Genomic DNA, 22,580 nt, shown 5'->3' on the forward strand with positions numbered 1-22,580 from the left:
CCCTTCAAAGTAATCCCCATGAGATATTATACACTTGTGCCAACGGTTTTTCCAATCTTCGAAGCACTTCAAAAAATCATTTTTTTTATCTTCTTCGGCTCCTCCTTCGATGCCGTCTTTATCTCGTCAAGAGAAGCGTAACGTCGTCCTTTCATGGGCCTCTTCAGTTTAGGGAACAAAAAAAAGTCGCAGGGGGCCAGATCTGGGGAATACGGTGGCTGCGGCATCATTAGCGTGTTGTTTTTGGCCAAAAAGTCGCGCACAAGCAACGATGTTTGAGCAGGGGCGTTATTGTGGTGCAAAAGCCAATTTTTGTTCTTCTACAAATCCGGGGGTTTCTGGCGGATTGCTTCTCGCAAATTGCGCATAACTTGGCAATCGATATGTTTAGGTCCTCAGCAACTTCTCTAACGGTGATTCGACGATTGGCCTATACCATTTTCTCCACTTCATTAATTTTTTCGTCTGTGTGCTCGGGCGTCCGGCACGCTCTTCATCGTTCACATCTTCTCGGCCTTCTGAGAACATTTTGTACCACCGATAAACGTTGCTTCGGTCCAAGCTAGCTTCTCCGTATGCCACAGTCAACATTCGGAATGCATCCGCGCAATTAATTTCGTTTTTCACACAAAATTTGATACAGGTTCCTTGATCTATTTTTTTGAATAGGTAAAAATCGAAGACGATCCAAAACACGTGCAAGCAAAGCAGCTGTCAACAATTAAATGAACATTCAAAATGGCCGAGCTTGTCGGCATAAGTGAGCGACATGAGTACCAACATAACGCCACAAAAAATTCGAAATTCGAATATACATACGTCACCCGCGAAAATTCAAAATTCGCGATACTTTTTGAACACACCTCGTATTTATTGACCTAAAGGTTCCAAACAGGTGGCAGCCCTGAAAATATTGCAAAGAGAATATTTTCTTAAAACTCGTTATTTTGATACAAAAATTATAGTTTCTTTTATGTTTTGAATTTTCGCAACAAAGCTTTTTGGAAAAGGTGGCAATCTTAAAAAATTCACTTCATTAAATTGTTGAATTTACCTTTACAAAAAGGTCTAGACTGTGATGTATTTATTTGGTTATTTACTGACTTAAAATTTTTCCACAGGTGGCAACCCTAAAAATATTGTCAATTGCATATTTTCTTGAAACGCGTTATTTTGATATACAAATTATAGTATTTATTTATGATTTTTCGCAACGAAAAGTATTTAAAAAGGTGGCAACCTTACAAAATTAATTTTATTAAAATATTGCATATATGTACATACTCTTGCAAAAACGTGTAGATTGTGGTGTCTTTATTTTTTAATTTACTGACTTTAGATTTCCAAACAGGTGGCAATCCTCCTTTGCATAAATATTCGTATATAAATTTTTCTAAAACCATTCTCTTTTCATTGCAGCTTTGTCATTTTTAATTTTAAAAAATTATAACTTTTATTGCATTGTTCAGGTGGCAACCTTTCTTAAAAATGTAAGCCGCACAGTGTTGCGAAAACGGAATTTTTTGGAAATCATATTGCCTAAACTGTAATTTTAATTGTATCGATGAGAAACTTCTACAGATTGGTCAGAATGAAATCCCAAACCGAATGAGTGAAAAAAAATTTACACCGAAAAAAATTGTTGGGTCAAATTTTCAACAAAAGTCAAAAAAAAAAGTTGTTCGAAAAATTTACAAAAAAAAATTATTTTAATTCTTCTTTTATTTCTGATAAATGCCCTATGATTAGTTTTTTAAATTCCTGCCTCCAATGCTTCTTCTGATAGTTGCCCAATGGGGCAAATGAACGAATTATTTCGAAAACCAATATGATTAAATTACTCAATAAGTGATTCCGAGAATTTCCGTTCAATTTCTATGGAATAAATACTGAGAGTGATATACTAAAATCGCTATAACTCCCAGGAGGGCAGGTATGGGCAGCTGATTTTTTCACAGTTCGTTAAAAACAAATTATGTAACATTTCTATAGTGGTTTAGAAGTAGGACTCTCTGGGACTTTTTAGATATTGCCTACCTAACCCAAATTTAAAGGAAAAATGGACCTTTAGTCGGGTTTTCGCTCTAAAAACGGTGCATATGAAAATGTCTCAAACAACATTCCTTTGTTTTACAGAAGATACTTGTCCGAAGGCAGATTTGTTTTCCGAATCAAAATATCTGTCACCAAAATCAAATGAGATCATTTTGAATACAGCCCTGAAATCCCCTCTTTTCGTGAAAATTTTGGAAATTTGACTTCTAAAATCAATTCAAAATCAACGGGCCAACATAAAAATAAGCTTTATGTGTTTTTTGTTTACTTGGAATATCTGTGACAAAATTGCATCATTAAAAACACTGAAAAAAATAATCGGAGAAAAGTTACTTTTCCACTAGCCGCAACACAGTGAGCCGCCTTTGTTTTCAAAAACTTCTTATCCGGTTTTTTAATTCAGGTTCATTATTTTGCGTATTTTGTAAAATTGAAATTTGTAACATATGGCAATACTCCTCAATAACACTTTAACTGCTGCTAAACTAAAATATAAATTTCTTTTTTTATTGAGAACAAAGTGCCTTAGTGAACGGTTATACATTTATATACATATACTATGTAATTTTTTTCCAAAACACATTTATTCAAAAAAAGCGTTCAGCCAGCGGAAATATGTATATTAAAACCAACAATTTATAACAATTTCCAACCACTCAATAAAACAATGAACCCGGAAGTATACATTTACACAATTGAAATATTTTCCGGTTAATTAGGCTTACAACAACTCAGTACATTGCTATAATTTGCAACAATGCACCCTTTATTTTATAATTTCGACGTTTTTATTTTTTCGTTTCTGCCTTCATTCACCCTCTCAGCCGCTCCCGCCGTCACTGTCACTTCCTCCGCTCTTAATTTGCGCAAATAGTGAAATAATTGAAAGACAATTTACAGTTTGTTGCAATAGTTGTTGCACGCTGTCATTTGGCCGCACTTGCAGCACACTTCATTGCCATTGCACTCCACGTCAATTTGTGCTAAGCTGATTGCATCACATTTAAATTCACTTAATTTTATTTAACTTGATTCTCTTTCACTTCGTTTTCATCCACTTTAATTTATTTGAATTTGGAGAGTACGTATGTACATACCTTTAGTATTTCGCTTTGCTTGTTTTTCTGAGGGCGAAATTGAATTTATTTGACAATGTCCATTTGTCAACCTTTTGTTTGTACATGTATATATGTATGTATGTTGAAAGTGATAAACAAGTAGTTTTGCATTTGTAATCTAATCTGTCTCTTTACTTATTATAGTTTCATTGCGAGGAGGGAAGGTTGATCGCCTGGTATTGACGTACTGTGGAAATGCCTTCGTGCTTTAATTTGATTAGTTAGCCACTTGAGACATACCGCTGGATGTTCAGCCTAGGTTATATTGCTGAAAACGTTCGATAATATTTATACATATATCTCAAAAAAGCATCAGACGCTTCGCATTCATTAATAAAGGACGAGCACTATTGTAATTTGTAAGTTATCGACCGAGGGGTGCGGATTTTAAAGCTAAATTTTTCAGTGTTAATTTTTGGATAACAATGTGTTTATCGGCGAGAATAGAAAGACCGACTGCTAAGCGGACAACCTTGCTGTCCTTTGTTCAGAGATAAATCCTAATCGCCTATCCCGTTTCAAAAGCCCTTGAGATCCCCACCAAATGGACTAAAGTGTTAGTTCGGAGAAAACAGAAATTTGTCCAAAAGTAGCAAACAAAACTTCACAATGAAATCGCACTTTCTTAAGGGTCAGAACTATTATACTCTCGAACTCTGTCAAATATCTCAGAGTTATTTTTCGATAAAAATAAGAAAAAACGTAAACTTCGGCTGCACCGAAGCTAACATACCCTTCACAGGTGCATCTCTTTTAGTAACTATGTGTTCAGTTTGTACTGAAGCTATACGCTATAGCAATCCGATCTGAACAATTTTTTCGGAGATTATATTATTACCTTAAGCAGTAATCCATGTCAAATTTCGTGAAGATACCACGTCAAATGCAAAAGTTTTCCAGACAAGCCCTTGATTCCGATCGTTCAGTTTGTATGGCAGCTATATGTTATAGTGGTCCGATATCGGCAGTTCCAACAAATGAGCAGCTTTGTGAAGAGATAATGACGTGTGTAATGAATGTCTCATCCGCAAAAGTGCTGCAAAAAGTCCTGGAACAGGTGCAAAGGGTCCGTTTGCTTGGGAAGTCCACAGGAACAAAGGGTTTGAGGGTTATCCTCGACAACCGGCTAACATACATCTATATGTATATACAAACGAATTGTGAGGTAATGCTTTCGACCAGCCGGTTCACAATTTCATGCAATTGGAGCCAACTCGGCGTCATTACATGCATTGGTAGCATACTCGACCTTGTTAATGAACTGGAGCTAAGTTGAGAAGAAGAGAAGAGGAGACTTCTTCTGTACTAATCCATACAAAGCAGAAGATGTCAAGTGGGCTTCTGCTTTACTCAGAAATTCAATAAATATTCTAACGAATAGCCAAGCGGCTATTAAGTTTATCCGTACCGCATGCAGGCAATAAGTAGACTTTTATTGGGTAAATCGATTAATATTATCTGAGTGCCTAGCCGTAAAAGAATAGAAGGAAATGAAAAAGCAGGCGAACTAGCTCGCTCGGGAGCAGCTGGAGACACAGTTCCCCCAAAGCTTTTCCAAGCGTTAGAGGGTTCATCACAAGGGACCTACCCATAAGATCCCAACTTCCGAAAACTGGAAATGTGGATTCGGCGGAATGCAGAGAATGTGTGGATGATGATGAGACGCTGGGACATTATTTTTGTAAATACCCAGCCTTCAGCCGGATAAGACGAGAGATACTTTACGGGTTCCAATCTTCCAACTTAAGAAACAGTTTGGGTGAAAAAGGACGAGGTTGTTTTTTCATCCACTGAGTGTTACGCCAATTAATCCAGAAGAGTGGCTGGATAAGGGAGGACAATGATCCTAATAATGGCCTCATTTCGACCTCCTTCGATTTGGTGCTCATGCGCCTCTGTTTTTAACCAATCAACCACTTACCAAGTTTCCTATTATTTAAGGTGTCATTATTGCTTTCTTCGCAACTTTTAAGTAAGCTTTTAAGTTTTGAGGTCCGAACTGAAATTGCACACTCTCCAGAGCAACGACTCGCTGAATCCAAAGTTATATATCATTTACATTAAATGTCAAGCGCGAAAGCAATGACTTAACCTCATTATGCAAAAATATGCGTTTGGTAACTTGGCCTCAGCCATATATAAAAACAGATTATTTTCTTCAACGTAAATTAAATGATACTTTTTTACCAAAAAATATTAAATCACTGCTAACTGTTAAAAAAAAATATTTGCATGCCAAAGCAAAATATTTGAATCACCGCTTGGCTGCGCAGGAACACTCCCGACAACGCCCACAGACACACAACAAACACAAACGGCTGTTGCAGCGCTCAAATGCAGCCAATACCTATGTATGTATGCCGTTCTTGCATAGTGCGGATGTCTATTTCCGTTACGTATAAGTGACATTCAACGCCTGTGGCACTGGCAACTTGCGGCAGCTGTTGGTGATGTTGGTTGCGCATAGTTGAGCTGCCCACAAATTCATTGACTTTCAAACTGTAATACCCTTTAGCAAAATCCGCATTTCCACGCTTCCCCTCTATTGACATTTATACCCTGGTATGCGCGGTTTACCTCCCACTCACCACAATCTTGCTCTTCTGTCCGGCACATTTTGTCGAGTTTGCCGTTTGGCTATTTTGTATTGGCAATAGCAGCCCTGTTCTGGGGAAGCTGCATAAATTATGCTATTTCGCATAAAAGTATGCTACATTTTTCATATATAACTAGTGGCTGGAACATTCGTATTTGTTCGGTTAGCTACCGCTAAGCATTAAACTTTTGGGCTCATCGTCGTCGCGGCTGCTCCATAAAATAGGTATCCAACGATTTTTGTTGCATTTGCGCTTAACTCAACACTACATAGCCTGGCAGTACCAATTGAGCCCATTCTGATAGCTTTGCATACTTATGAGCGCATTTATGCTTCTATTTACCTCTTAGCAGCTCGTCGAATTCATGCTAAGTAAAAGGTTGTTTAAATTTTCTATTGGTAACTGGTATAGGATTTTGCAAAGTTCTCTTTACGTTTTGAAAGTTTAAAAACTTTGATTTGATTGCCTACATTTCGCTGCTTGGAAAATTTTGCAATTTTATACACGAAATCACAGATTAAAGCCAAGGTGTGGTTATTTAGGAAAAAAGTTAGTTTCGATGGTTTTAATATCAAAAAATAAATTTGAAGCAAACAAATTTTCTTCGAAACAATTTAGAGCCATTATCCACATACGATAAGCTTGTAATAAAACACTACTGAAGTAGCCAAAAAGTATGCAACACTTTTGTAAGTTTCATGACAATATTTTCGCTGTGCCGTGAAGCATACATTTGTTAGTAACGTAAATACTGAAGTACTGCAGGCTAAAAAAGTGTTTTGATGTTTTGAAAAAAGGCTTAACTTTTTCTAATGGTTTTGAATCAAGCACGTTGCTCTGGACGAGTGATACCTTATTTATAAATCTTTTAAATATTGACATTTGGATTTCTATTGTATTATTGACGGATATCCTTCATACTATATACTACATGATTTTAGATTAATAAACTTCCATTTGAAAATGATATGCTGTAAAGAGAAATACCTTTTCTTTATGGCTTTTTCGAAAGTTAAGAGTCTCATGGGTATATTTTAGTGTTGGTTACACTCTGGGGCTTGTGCTATCTAATTTTTAATATTGACATTATTTTGTAAATATTTTTGTATTTGACCTCAAATCCCCGCTGGATCCGCCACTGGTTTACTCTAATCTGTTGAATTTTTTCAAAATTATTGTAAAGGTATATGCTTGGGATGCTTATTTTGAAGCTCGAGATATATTATACAAGACAAGACGCTTAAAGTCCAGACACTGTTAACTCCAGAATCCCAGGCTTTTTTTAAATTTTTTATTTTCAAAAACTTTTTTTTCACAGCAAGTCCAAAAAAACAAATAAAGAGTATACAGCATGTGAAAAAATAACTTATTATTGTTACCGCTCGAGACTTCTTCACAGGCTCTTCTTCAAGAGTTGAATGAGCAAAGCATACAAATATGTATTCAGAAAAGCAAGGCCAAAATATACAATTCAAAGTTATTACCTAATTTATTAAGAAAATATTAGGTAGTCGAAAAAGTCTTTTCGTATTTCTAATCAAATTTCAACTTGTTTTTAAATTTTTATATTGAACTTTAATAAACCAAATATGTACCATTTCGGTTGAATACTTTTTGCCATTTTTTAGCTAGCGACATTATTCCATCAGTGTAAAATTTGTCTGGTTTCTCAGCGAAAAACTGCGACAAGTAATTTTCACAGGCTTCTTTTGAAGCCAACTTTACTCCATCAAGGGAATTCTGCATTGACCGAAGTAAATATTAGTCCGATGGTGCTCAGTGGATGCATCAAAACTTCCCAGCCAAGCTCTCCCAGTTTTTCTGAGTCATCAAAGATCTGTGTGGTCTAGCGTTTTCCTAATGAAAGGTGAAGGCCTTTCTGTTGATCAGTTATGGCCGTTTTTTTCGATTGATATATTCAATCTCATCAGTTGTTGACAGTAAAATGTAGAATCAATAGTCCGATCAGGCTGAAGCAGCTCATAGTGGATGTCCCTATCCAATTCCACCAAACACTCAACATAACCTTTCGGGGCGTTTCGCACATTATTGTCGTATTTGATCCGTCTCCTGTAACCATTCGCTTCAGAAATGGTTCGATTTCATTTCGTTTCAGCAAAGAATCGCAGATGTTAATTTGGTCCATTAAATTTTTCACAGACAATTCATGTGGTACATTCATTTTTGAACAGCTGTAACTTTTTTTCAACTTCCCTGAATTTAATTTTTTTTGTAAAATGAAGCTAAAATCTCACCTATCCAACATGTCATACCATACACAATGTGATTGGTAGCAATGGATATAATGTATGTACTTATACGACTGCAACGACATCTATTGACAAAATACGAAAAGACTTATCCAATAGATGCTTTCTCCTCCGAGAAATATTTTACGTATGTTCCATAACCGACGATAAAATGTCGTGGGAGGTCCAGTGGGAGGTAGAAAGTTTTTTTTTTGGTTTTTTTTTTCTTGTCTGGATATAAAAACTGTGCTTCCATTTCATTAATATCCATTAATCTTCATTAACAGGTCAAGTGGTAGTCGATTTTATGAACTTTGAGAATCTTATGAGAACTTAAGCACTTGTAGCAAAGGCCAGACTATAAGATTGTTGCTCTGTTTGAAAGGGAAAAGAGCAGTGATATCTAAATGTACCCTATCGTCATTGAAATTTGAGATCGTTTATCACCTACCAGACTTTGATAATGAACTGGATGGTGCAGACTTGATGTTAAGCAAGTTAAAAGACTGGAACCTCTAGTTTGAAATTTTGTTTAAAAAATATTTCAATATGTATTTGTAACCACAGTGCAAAAATACTTTTTACTCGTATATTAATTTAAACCTATCTTCGCTTAAATCATAATAGCCAAAACCAATATCGCAGTTGTGATCAACATGTTTGATACAATAAATTCCCGAATACTGTAGCTACATATAGTAGTATGTATATAGGGAGCGTGTCGTCAATAAATTTTGGGCTGAGCGCAGTATTGCTAGCGCTGCAACATAAATTTCAATTGCCAAAACAAGAGTAAGCAGAATCGTAACATGCGGTGCTCGCCGATTTCGCCAAATCAAGCCTTATTGCTGCAACGCTGCTTCCGTGGAATGCATTTAATGGCCACAGACGTTGCCAAAAGTACGTGCACTGCAAGCGAATGTTGTGCTTTAGCAACGATTACCAGCTACGAGCCAGGTTAATATGTTAAAGTGAGTGGGTAGCCGGATAGTTGTGGGAAACCATTGAGGTAAAATGCTTCGAATTGCCAACACTTTGTGGTCAAAAATCAATAATGTTTGGTATGGAGGGGATTGTGTCAACTACTCTACACTTGCAGACAATGTTTATATGCAAAATGTGTATGGAAAAGAACGATGATATTAGGTTTTGCATTGGATACGGATTAAGAATGTTTTTGTAAAAACTTTCACAGCTGTATATATTGAATTCAGTAAAAACATTTTAAAGTGTTTTTAAAAATACTTGATTCGAACGATGGTTTTAAGGTTTTGAAAAGTGCGCATGGTCACTCTCATTTAAGAATATATGGTATAAACTTTCTCTTCTTAAGTACTTGGGGTAATCTCAACGAGGCTTTGTAGAAAATTGTTGTTTCTCCTCTAAGTTATGACCTAGAATTATATTAAAATCCTTATTAAGGTTAATCCATTTCGAAGTTGCCTGCATTCTTAAAGAAATTTAAACTTTTACGGATAATGTTTATTATCATTCGAAAGATCATTCTTTGGCATTTGTTTTTTAAGATTATCTCTTTCAAATGTTGGGCGCGGCTACGTGTCAGTTAGTCTATCCGTTGAGTCCAATTTTCGATGACTCGTACGAGCATTTCGACTGGTAACTGGCGGATGATCCGCTTGATGTTATGCTCAAAAGCCTGAGTGGATTGTCCGCAAAGACTTCAGCCTTTACATATGCCCACAGGATAAAGTCTAGCGTTTTGATATCACAGGATCTTGGTGGCCAATTGACTGGCCCAACCGTGAAATTGTCTGGTCACCTGAGTGCTTTCCCAATAAATCCATTGATTGATGCGATGTGTGGGAAGTGGCACCGTCTTGTTGAAACCAAAAGTCTCCCGAGCTCACGAGTCTCAATTTCAGGCATCAAATAGTCGGTTATCATGGCATCATTTTCGTAGAAATAAAGACCGATGATTCCATCGGCCAGCAAAACAATACCAAACTGTTGTTTTTTTCTGAACGAAATGACAGCCCTTGAATCCCTTTAGAGTGCTCTTCGTCCCAAATGCGAAAATTTTGCTTGTTTACATACCCATTGAACCAGAAATAGGCCCCATCGCTGAACAGAGTTTGGCTCGGAAACGTCGGAACTTTAAAAGAGCCCTTAGAATGAAGTGATTACGCTTGGGAGTGTCGGGCAGCTTCCACACTTGCAAAAGCTGTATTTTGTACGCTTTCAATTTAAAATCTCGAAATGCGCCAAGTCGCTCCATACGTTATTTCGAGTTGCTGCGAACGGTGCCGAATCGACACTCCACGGTCTTCGAGTACACCCTCAGCTTCGGCTGCATTATTTTCTGCACTGCGTGACCACGTAGACCACGTCCACTATTTGGTCGAATATGATCCAATAATGAATGCTGGTTATCAAAATGGGTGATGGTAGTACGCTCAGTAGGTAGTAGCAGATTTTATTGACCATAAGTTGAGTGAAGCGCGCGAAATATATTCCTTACAGAACGAGAATTTTCGTAAGCGTAAGTCTTTCAATGATGAAATGGTGTGGTGAATACAATCAAGGTCGTAGAGCTGTCCAAGACGTATTTCGTGAAGGTCATCCAAAATCAGTTCTTTTTCTGGGAAATATTGATGCTTTGAGCAGACTGATATTGTAAAGTCGTTATGTAATATATCGTGAGATTGAGACAACCACAGACATTGTTGGGATTCAATATTGCATGAACATTTGATCGTAAAAAAATCTGATCCACAAAATGTGTCAATCCCTCAAAAAACACTGATGTCGATGGGCTTGGAAAAATGTTCAAAAGATACGATAGCGATGCTTCAATACATATGTAGTTATGACAGAGTGACAGGTGAAGAATCGTGCATTTATGCATTTGAGCCCGGACGAAAACTGCAGCTGACTGTATGGGTATTTCCAAATGAGAAGAATCCAACAAAAGTTGTTTGGACGCCAAGCAAATGGTGGTCTTTTTTTATGTGACCATAATAACGAAGAACAGTAAATTATGAGTGGAGCATTGTTTGGCAGTTGTCTTTCAAGGAATCAGGAAAACCAACCGGTGAAGACTAATCACTCTTCACCAATACAATGCGAGCTCTCACACACCGTCTGAAACAACTGCATTTTTGGCCACACAAAACATCGATTTGAAGAGTGCTGACTTGGCATCATATGATCACTCTTTGTTCCCGTACCTAAAGAATAAGCTGGCCTCTTAGTTTTTCGGTACTAAAGAGGCGGTTGATGTGTTCAGTGTTCAGGTATCATGTTTTGTAGATACTTCAATTATAGTGGCAAATGTGTTTCGAAAATATGTTTAAAACGCATGAAAAAGTGTATAGACCTTAATAGATAATGTTTTGAAAAACAATAAATAGATCTTCGATGATTAATATTTGTTTTCTGCTTTAATTCCGGTGTAAAAAAGGGCAGTACTCGTTCAACTTGGGAACTTAGTTTAGAAATTGGACCGATGGGATTCCCAACCATCAAATTGAACATCATCAGTACTGTTGACTTGATAAAAATTATCTGAAATTTAAGCAAAATCATCAAATGGAAAGTTTTATGTTAATAAAACTTTAAATAAATCATCTTTTTTCACAAATCGGGCATTATAACGGGTCTTTTCAAAACGAAACCTCAAAAGTCAACCGATAACGACTGCAAATATTACCACATTTTTTCCCGTTCATTCAACATTTCTCTTCAGTAAGGTTAACCATGTTATCATGGAAAGATATAAAATCCAAAACGAGTCGAAATTAATAAAATTTACTACCGAAATTCGGAGTCAGTGGTCTCAACTTTAGGATCGCTACGTCTAGTGGAAAAATTTGAATCCACAGGCATAGTACAAAATGTTCCCATACCAGTGAGACAAAGAAGTGCTCGTAGTGTCGAGAATATTGCTGCCACTAGAACATCAATTGAGGAAGACCCAAATCAGTCTCTCACATCGTTTTCAAGCGTTGGACATCTCTGCGACGTTGTTGTGGCGAATTTTGCGAAAAAATCCTCGCATACATTCTTAAAATATCAAATTGACGCAAAAAATGAAGTCACTTGACCACCAGAATCGTCCTATGTTTGTGAATTGCGCTGAGCAACAACTTGAAAATAATCCGGATTTTCATCGAAGAATCATTTTTAGCGATGAGGCTCATTTCTGGTGGAATTGCTTCGCCAATAAGCAAAATATGCGTTATTGGTCAAACAGCAATCAACACGTACTCCACGAGTGACCATTGCATTGCGAAAAATTAAGGTTTGGTGCGGTTTATGGGTCGGCGGGGTCATTGGGCCGTACTTCTTCCATGATGATCGAGACAGGCACATTACTGTAAATGAGAGTCGCTGCCGCTCAATGATAATTTTGGCCCAAATTGGATGGTATAGACTGGGAAAATATATGGTTCCAATAGTACGGCGCCACAAGCCACACACCGAATGTGATTATCGATTTATTGAAAACTCAATTGGCCGCCTCGGTCGTGCGATTTGACGCCGTTAGACTATTTCCTGTGGGGCTACGTCAATTCTATGGTCTATGCCAACAAGCCAGCGACTATTGATGAACTTTTTACAAATATTGAACGTGAAGTTGAGGCAGTCTCGGACGATTTAGGCTTGAAAACCGTCGAAAATTAGGTTTAGCGTCTGGACTTATGCCCATGCAAAAGAAATCGAATTCCAAACATAATGACATCGAATTTACTTTCACAGAAATAACTTTTGCAGCGTTTTTGTTGAAAAACTCGATATAAACACATTTCATTTCAAAAACCATTCAAAAACTATTAGACTCAATTTTCGGAAAAGGTAACTGCTTCTGTTGAGATATTAAATCTTTGAACATAAATACTTTAACTAACACTTAAGCGTGGTTATTTACCTGCTCCACCCACACGTTCGTCGTCATGATTTGATTTTTCAAATTCTGCAAGTAGAAAAGCAAATAAACAATTTCGTTAGTTACTGAGATATTGTGGTGAAATAAAGATTACTTAGAATATGGCATGTACATAACTTTAATAGAAGCGAATTACTTTCATATGATAGTAAACTTATATTAAAAGTTCTGTCAACATTTCCAAAAAAGTAGTGACCTTTAAGTTACACCTTGTTTTGTCACTTTATCGGAGTATGTAGTTTCAAGAGATATTTTAGAAGGATTACTAAATATGTATGAAACCATGTAAGCTGTGCTCAACCGCACTAACATTAACTGTTACATACAGAGCGCATGAAGTTCTGTTGATTAAAAGAAATACCAGATTTCATTTGCTGTTTCTCCGCTCGTTGCGCGAACTTTCCCTGACAGGCTGCAGTTAAGCAAGTATGTACGAGGGAAATTGGAGCCGATTGTTAAATTTGCGAAATATGATAAAAGTTTATTTCTTAAGATATTCGATAGTCAAAGTTAAGTGAAAGAATCAGCCAAAAGTGGAGTGTAACTAGAAGATACACAAAGATTGTGAAATAGTAGTAAAAAAAATAGTAATAAAGAAATAAAAAAGTAAAGAAAATTGACGAAAAGAACACGCAAACACAGAAAAAAAGAAATGCAAAATTCAGAATATTGAAAATATGTAGTTAAAACTTCAATATTCCTCAAAATACGCAACTGCAAGCAATTGTATAGCTGTGCGCTTTCATACACACGCACATATACAGAGCCCTTTGGGCAATGGTTTGGTGTTAAAGCATACTTTTGAGAACTTTTACAACTTTCCAATGAGACTGACTTTTCGCAGATTATATATATAAATATATATGTATGAGTGGGAACTGCAGCTGCATACCTCTGTGTATGTGGGAGTGTGTGTGTAAGTCTTATGCGTGTACTTCCATATTGACTTAAGAATTTTCGTTAGCATTTTTAACTCACATTTTCCATTTAGTTTCTTAATTCGTGTGCATTTGCTTCAATTCAACTACAATTACGTCAAGGCAAATTGGGTTGGGAAGTTCTGAATTTCTTTCACCTTCTTAAAGTACTTTCTTCTATTCAGGTTAAGGCAAGATTTTGAGCATTTCCTGGTGAGGGCGTTCTAAAAACCCAGTTAACAGGTCAATTGAAAAGTTCGCTGCCTAGCATAGTACTAGATATTTTTTAGTAAAATTCGTTTTTTTATTTAACATACATTTGTTGTTCCCTTCTAAGGTGATACACTGATTAAAGTAAACCTACAACTTTTCGATACCGTTTTTATACTCTTAACACAGGTTGCGACAGAGTATAGTATAGTATAGTTTTGTTCACCCTAAAGTTGTATGTATTATCTAAAATTAAACGAGATATGACGGATATTGGCTAACAAACATATATTTCAATGATGATTTCGGCTGAGTTTTGATGAATTCACGCACAGTTTCGATGGAATTTCCGGTGATCACGGATTTTGATTGGCCCACATGTTGATCGTCATTTATGTCCGCACAACCACTTTGAAAACGTTGAAACCACTCGTGCCCTCTGTTACGGGATAGACAATCATCGCCATAAACTTTTTTCATCAATTGAAACGTTTCGGTAAAAGTTTTACCAATTTCAAAACAAAATTTAATGTTGGCTCTTTGTTCGAGACTCACTTCCGCACCGATAACACAAACATACTGACACTTAAAACGCAATAACTTCACTTTCAAAAGATGAAATGTCATGAAATTCTCACTGCACAATTGATAAAGATAGCGGATCTTAACGCACCAGTCGACACATAGATGACGCCACCAGGGGGCGCTAGATTCCTATTTACTTTGGAACGCACCTTGTATCTCCGAAATCATTTCGCCCACAACCAAATACGCCCACAAGAAGTCTCCTAAGCAATCCTATTTTTAATGTAAAATTAGATAAATCGGATGACAACCCCATCCACTCCCCATATAATGGTATTGTTAAAAACTACTAAAAGCGCTATAAAGAACTGAGAACGACAGAGACATTAAATTTTTCCCCCAACATGATGTGTGAAGCCTTTAATCGAGCCGGGTTCAAAATTGGACGACGGGCGTGGCACCCACCATATTTAGATGAAATCTCATATATCGAGATCTGTTTCATCGATTTCAACCAAGTTCTATATATAACATTCCTCTGACATTATATGTTACTGGGGGAAAGAAAGGCAAAATCAGATCAAAAGCTTGCACAAATAGTGCCTTGAAGTATGCTACCTTAAAACAAAATTTTTCCAAATCGAACCATAACCATATACACCTTCAAATACCGGAAATGTTTACCCAAGATTCTATGCTTCACTTTTTACTTAAGGTAGTAGTCTGGTAATTGGTTGGTTATTTTAGCAAAAGAAAGAGTTGTAAATTAAAAAGTTAATGGTGAAAAAAATTCTCGTTGGTACCGACGAGAACTATAAGTGTATAGAACAGCCTGTTGAAATTTGAAAAGTTAGGACCGGGCCGACCCGAAAAACAATGTTTTGAGAAAAACGCGTTTAAAGTTCAACAACTCCGAGAGAGAGGACTCCGAGGCGTTCTAGGAAACTCGTTATAACTCCCGAAATATTTCGAATTTCTGTCTGAAATTTCCACAGTATATTCTCAAGATATTGTACTTTGAAATTAAGCAAAAAAAATTGTCGATATTCTGAACACAATTTACCAGACTACTACCTTAAAACAACGGTCAATGTGTGAGATATATAAATGAAATTAAGAGGGAATCCTTTCCTGATATTGGTATGTATTATTGTTGAAAATGGGTTGAATCGGGTCACTGCTTCCCTTAGCCCCCTTACACAGTCGCCCTGAAAAGTGGTTTTTCTCTGTCGTTTCTTTCATATTTTAATCGCAGACCATAACTTTGCAAACATATTCATAATTTTGGCATGAATTCAGTCCGGAACTGATCGATGAAAACCTAGTCCTTATGTGGAAAACTTTTTTAATTGACGAGCTATCTTTCAAAAATTTGGCATAGATTATTGCCCAAGGCAACAAGGTTACAATCGCCGAGCTTATTGTTCTAATCGAACCACCACAGCATATGTATATGTAGCTGCCATGCAAAGTGATCGATCAAAATATTTTACTTTTATTTTAAACTTTTTTCAATTTACATTTATTTTGTTTCATTGATAACTAAGCCAAGTAGTTAGCACTTATGTCAAGTAATTATTATGTCATGTGACTTACTATAGTGAGACTTTTGTTGTAGAACATATCTATAGATGCCAGTAGAAGTTAGAAAGGGCACATAAAAGTTTTAATTACATTGAAGTTATGCGTAAAGCAATGAAAAAAGCGACTGTCGATTAAGCGAAATATTTAAATAAGAAAAGAGGGATGAAAGCAGGCATTAAATTTAAACGCGAGGGACAGTTGGTCTGCCTTATTGACAACATGCAGCGCCCAAGCAAATGCAAAAAGAGTAAAAAGACATGGAAAGCAGTCTGCCAAGCTGAGTCGTTAATGATTATGCTGGCAGCTTGTACTTTGTGTGATTTTTCTACTTCTGACGAACCCCTTTGAAACGCGCGCTTTAATTATAAGTTGCCCATACGACACGGTGTTTTACGCAGGCCGCGCAATGCAATGCATTTGCTTAAATGCCGAGTGAACTGATAAAAGCGAAACTTCGTTTAATTATTTATTTATTTTTTTATTTTTTTCATCCAACTCATTATGCTTTAACGCTGCCACTTGGCGCATACTTTCTGCTATCCATTAATGACTGCCACTTTATCGCAGCTCCCTTGGGTGCATACAGTGGCGCATTTCACCACGCAGACTATACCGCCCACACCAGCACGAAGCTGACTATCTGCACTTTTTCAGCGCTCACTCGTTGCCTTTTTTCATTAACCACAAATGCAAAGATATGCCTGGCGTCAGAGGCATCATTAGCAGCCATCGAAGCAGGACTAAATCGATCAAATGATAAATTTAATTTACTGTCGCACCAGTCGTGCCCGCTGCCTTCACCTCATTTCCAATAGAACTTTGTGTGTGCGCGCGTACATACATATATGCCTTGTGGTATCCGCACTGTTTTAACTGCCACAGCCGCTGCGGCATATAATTATCAGTTTTGCTGATAATTAAATTTTTTCGCCGCTTCGCCATCCCAGCAACTCTGCTCGCCGCACTTAACTCCAAACCAGTTTATTCAATTGGGGAAACTCAAGCATCTATCGGCGGCTTATTGCTTCTGTGAAATACGCTCCTTGGCATTTTTGTGGCATTTTAGCGCATCGTTCTCTAATAATCGCATAATTCGTCTTGTCTGCTATGCGCTTATCAATAATGCTATGCGCTAATGCTTCAATCTCATTATATTAATTGACTGATTGTAAGGAAAAGGATAATGACATATTTACTTATACATTTTTTATTGCTATTTTATTTCAGCCTATGCTCAATTGAAAATGTAATGAATATCCAAACCCACAGCAAATGTAAATCTGCTTCGCTTAAGCATTAATTCGCAGTATTTCAGTTGATCTTTCTTCAATACTCATATTGAATGGGTGAAATTAGCATAATTTTCGTTTAATAATTATAATGTGCAGTTATTGAATTCTGAATGAAACTCCTTTATAACGAACTTGCTCACAGATTTTTAATCGCAAACTACTATTCTTTTAGCGTCCTTTTATTATCGCTATTTCCAAGTTCTCTGGATTTGTCAAGAAAAAAGTGTTTGAGTTTCTGTTTTCATGCTCAAATTCTGATTCTACAAACAGGACAGGAACAGGAATGGGAATGAATTGCCGGTGCGATCGTAATAGAAATACGAAAGAAACTCTAAAAAGGCAAACATTAATGAAAAAACAATTTGCTATCCATGTTTGCTGTAGGAGAAACTGAAATTTAAGAAGTCAGAACCCAAAATTTTGTCGATCGATGTTATCTAAGCGACATCGTTCTGAGTTTATCATTATCAATTAGCTGGAATCGAAATGAAAAACTTTTGCAGATTTGTGATGGATTAACAGCACTTTGTTAATACATAATTTCTGTGAAAACAAAAACAGAATTCCTTGTTCGGAAACATCCGGTCTTTACTGTAATCGTTCGGAGTGCTGTATTTTGAAACGCCTGAAGCTCATTCGCCTGCGTCCACAATATCGATGCAGCGCAATTTAAGATCGGCCGGCCGATTGCCTTGTATGTTGCCGACAACATGTTTTTGTCCTTCCCCATGTGTTGCAGGCTAGCGACTGGAGGATTTTGTTTCGGCGTTATACTTTAGCAGTAATCGCGGTGATATGCGGGGTATAGGAGCAATGGCTGTTGAATGTAACACTTAAAATCTTAGAGTTGTACAATGTTGAAATTTTAAAGCCATCAACTGTGATCTCCCTTCGCTCAATTAGTAAGTATGACCGATGTAGACTTAGTGTCGGAGAATGTCAAGTTTCTTGCAGAGAAGAAACGAGAAAATCGTAGAGATAGCTGTTTACTTTGGAACACTTGACATCGATTCCATTGCCTCACATTAATTTAGGCATTTTTCTGCGAAATGAAGAGAAATTTTCTTCGAAATCAAAAGGTGATCGCCGAAACTGTGGCCTGTTTTGAAGCAAAAGTCAAATAACGCTACAACAATAAAGGAAGACTTAGTATGTTAGGGTGTAACCGAATAATTCATATGTACTCTCTCAACTTGCCAAGACCAAAGCCAGGAAATAACCTTAAGGTGAAGAAGGTCAACCAGATCTGATTCCAAGCAATTTTATATACATATACGTATATATCACTCATACATTGACCGACATTATCGGCATACGCCTTGTTAGAGTAATGAAAATCATTGTATGTAGCACAGTATTTTGAATTTGGAAAATTAGTAGACCAATTTTACATATTATCGGCACTAAACTAAAAAATATCCAACATAATTTCGGTTAATTTAGCCGGAAGTTTGATGATCTCAATTTAGGTATATTGGAGTTATTCCATTTAATCTATTTTTTGCCAGATGTATGTTCCGTACTAGTAAAATGCTCCCAAGGTTTCATCAAGGTATCTCATATAAAATCAAAAATCAAATGAAGTAAAGTCAGCCAAAGGTTTTTCTTTTTACTATTTCAATTGTATTAAGATAAGTCACTTGTTGGCTGATATATGCGGTATAAATTCATTCAACTTTTAATTCTACAGTAGAACTTTAATATGTTAACTAAAAACTTGAAGTGTCCTTAACTATATCACCAAGTCAAAGTAGATACTAGCACATCAAAACTTTGCTCATAATGTTAAAATTCTTAATTTATTCTTCAAAATCTACTATGCCGTCCTTCTTACAGACCAATAAACATTCCGCCCTGCTTTTCCAAAATAATCGAAAAAGTGTTATTACCAAAGATATCCCTTTTCTTCTATGAAAATAATATAACTCCGATGCAGCAATTCGGGTTTCGGGCAAAACATGGAAAATTCCATAGATTAATTAACGAAATCAGAAAAGCATTGGAGCTTAGACTGTTCAACAATATTTCATTATAAAGCCCACTCATTTTATAAGGAGTTTACCGATGGTCTTTTATATAAAATTAAAAAAATATTCCCTTTCGAATTATATAAAGTATTGGAGTTTTATCTATAAAATAAAATTTACTGCAAAACTGGCTAATTTCATATATGATCAACGACCGATAAGGGCTGGTGTACCTCAACACAGTAGGCTGAACCCAAATCTGAATATCGTATATGCAACGGATATTCCAAGAGATAATAATGTACTGATATTTAGTTTTGCAGTTAACATAGTCCTAATAGTCGTAGTAAATGTCTTATCCGAACGTCAACGGTACCAGAGGAGCACTTAGCTCTAGTCGCAGAACGGCTAGCCAACTGGCGAAGAATTGTGAGTGAACCAAAATTGTAATTAAGATTAATAATATCACATTTGATCCTCCAAAATATTTTTTTCATAATTCGTAAAAAATTTAAGTTTTTAGTTCTAAATATTCTCTGTTCTTTCTAATTTCACAAGATATTTAAATGGCTAAGAAATTGACTTTTCCGTGATTAACTCGCAATGCATTATCGAATATTCAGCTTTAGGCTTGCTGACTATTGGAAAAGTCATTGAATCACAGCACATAACAAAGTCCGCACAATGAGATATTATATATTCACTCAAAAGAGCATACATTTATTTATTTATATTTGTTTATTTGTTTCTTATTTCCGTTACAAGCAGGAAGGTGTATGTGTTGTATCAATGACCGCAATTTATGCAATGCAGATAATTTCTTTCATTTGTGTGTTTTTCTACCGCGCGTTCAGCTAGCAAACTCTTGTAGTAGTAATGTAAAAAATTCAAGAATATGCAAATGAAGTCTATATATAAACAGATATCATCAGCAGCAGTTTTATATCAACTTTTGTAGTTGTGAAAGCTACAATGATGTGTTGTTGTCTATCACACAGGCACAAACGGGGTGGCCGAAGGCCCGACATACATTCACGGAATTTCTTTGATATAAATTTGCATGTAAACGATAGCAGACTAACATACATATTTATAAACTTATGTACGCAACACATACATATGTCTTTATACTGAAAACACATTCATTTACCGATATTGCATCGCCATAACACACCGTTAAGGTATATTGGGGTGCACGCACACATATATGTATGTGCATTTTGAAGTTTTAATTTGCATTTCTCATTTAATTTTTGTCGCAATAAATTAGCAGCGTTTGTAATACAAGCGTAAGATATAATATAGTGTGCTTGAAAGTTATTGTGAGTAGAAATTGGTAAAAGGTTACGTATACGCCAGGTGGCACAGCTACATAATACAAGTTTTTATTCACAAAAAGTCACTTAGAGGGATGGATGACGTTTTAGCATATTTGACTGGCCATTAAAGCGCATACTTCTCAGTCAGCTCAATGCCACATTTGCATCATAAAAAATAGCAAATGCGATTTAGAAGTATGTGGTACATAATCTATTAAATTCAGTATTTGCAAAAAAGTTCTCGCTGAGCAAATATCCATCGGATTAGCTACCTGACATCAAAGGCAAAAGCTAAAGTAGCAGAATGCTCTTCATATGCAAATTAATAAGGAAATTTAACTAAAACTACGTAGAGCTGCATAAGTTCAGGCTGCTTGTTGGAGTGGTCCGAAAGAAGTTACTTGAGCAGTGTTATTAAACTAGATGAAATAAAAACAAGAAAAAACGTTAACTTCGGCTACACAGAAGCTGATATACCCTTCACAGGTGCATTTCTTTTAGTAACTATGTGTTCAGTTTATATGGCAGCTATATGCTGTAGTAAGCCGATCTGAACAATTTTTTCGGAGATTATATTATTACCTTAAGCAGTAATCCATGTCAAAATCTCGTGAAGATACCACGTCAAATGCGAAAGTTTTCCATACAAACTCCTGATTTCTATCGTTCGGTTTGTATGGCAGCTATATGCTGTAGTAAGCTGATCTGATCAATTTCTTCGTAGATTACATTGTTGCCTTAGAAAATAATCTACACAAAAATTTCGTGAATATATCTTGTCAAATGAAAACTTTTTCCATACAAGAACTTGACTCCGATCGTTCAGTTTGTATGGCAGCTATATGTTATAGTGGTGCGATATCGGCATTTCCAACAAATGAGCAGCTTCTTGAAGAGAAAATGACGTTTGCAAAATTTTGAAACGATATCTCACAAACTGAGGGACTAGTTCGTATATATACAGACAGACGGACGGGCGGACAGACAGACGGACATGGCTAAATCGACTCAGCTCAACATACTGATCATTTATATATACTTTATAGGGTCTCCGACGCTTCCTTTTGGGTGTTACAGACATCATGACAAACTTAATATATCCTATTCAGGTTATAAAATTAGCATATAGATTATGCTAACGATAATTATTATATTATCTTGAATTTTACAGCATATTGCGCAACTAAATTAAAACTAGTCGCTTTTCTACTCTTCAATACATTTTACACCTTTACTTGCATATACAGTGAAAGGAATATAGAAAAACTCATTCTAATATTAAATCTATATGCAAATCGCCTGTCGTTTGTCCAAGCTAGCTGCCTCTATCTGGCATAAAAATGTATAAATCTGCATAAAAGCTCGCCCGCTTTCATAAATAACGTTTCACTGGCATACAATCGAACGTTTTATATGCACTCAACTACGGATTCGTTTAGCACTTAGTTACATACAGGCGGCATGTGATGCTTTTCAGGCACTGTGGATGATTTTTCTGCGATCGAGTGCCACTTCTTTACTTCACTTTTACTGTGAAGTAGACGTAACTGCTCCTATAATCTTAGGATATTTTTTATGTGGGTTTCAAACAGAACATTTATGGTTTTTCTAGAACTTAGACAGATTTAACTAGATGTAAATGTAAACATGAAATAAAATCTTAGTTCATATTTTTTCTTAAGTTACGTAATTTTTTTACTTGTAAATTTTTTCAGTAAATCGGTTTCCAATTTAGTTACAATCCCAATTTCAGTATTTTTTGATGAAACATGCCCGAGTTGTTTAACTCGATTAAAGCTTCTGCTTTAAGACTGTTAAAATATATGATTAATAAGGGATTC

General features: G+C 36.2%; 1 protein-coding gene across 2 annotated transcripts in view; it reads right to left on the reverse strand.

Moving 5' to 3' along the window:
- LOC120777727 (acetylcholine receptor subunit alpha-like 1) overlaps positions 1-22,580 on the reverse strand; it is a 292,174-nt gene that overhangs the window by 65,240 nt on the left and 204,354 nt on the right. For both annotated transcript variants that reach the window (XM_040109218.1, XM_040109225.1), the window contains exon 3: positions 12,908-12,952. In XM_040109218.1, coding sequence (XP_039965152.1) covers positions 12,908-12,952 — 45 coding nt within the window. The remainder of the gene's footprint in view (positions 1-12,907; positions 12,953-22,580) is intronic.

This window comes from Bactrocera tryoni, chromosome 1, assembly GCF_016617805.1.
Source record: "Bactrocera tryoni isolate S06 chromosome 1, CSIRO_BtryS06_freeze2, whole genome shotgun sequence".
In the NCBI taxonomy this organism is placed as follows: domain Eukaryota; kingdom Metazoa; phylum Arthropoda; class Insecta; order Diptera; family Tephritidae; genus Bactrocera; species Bactrocera tryoni.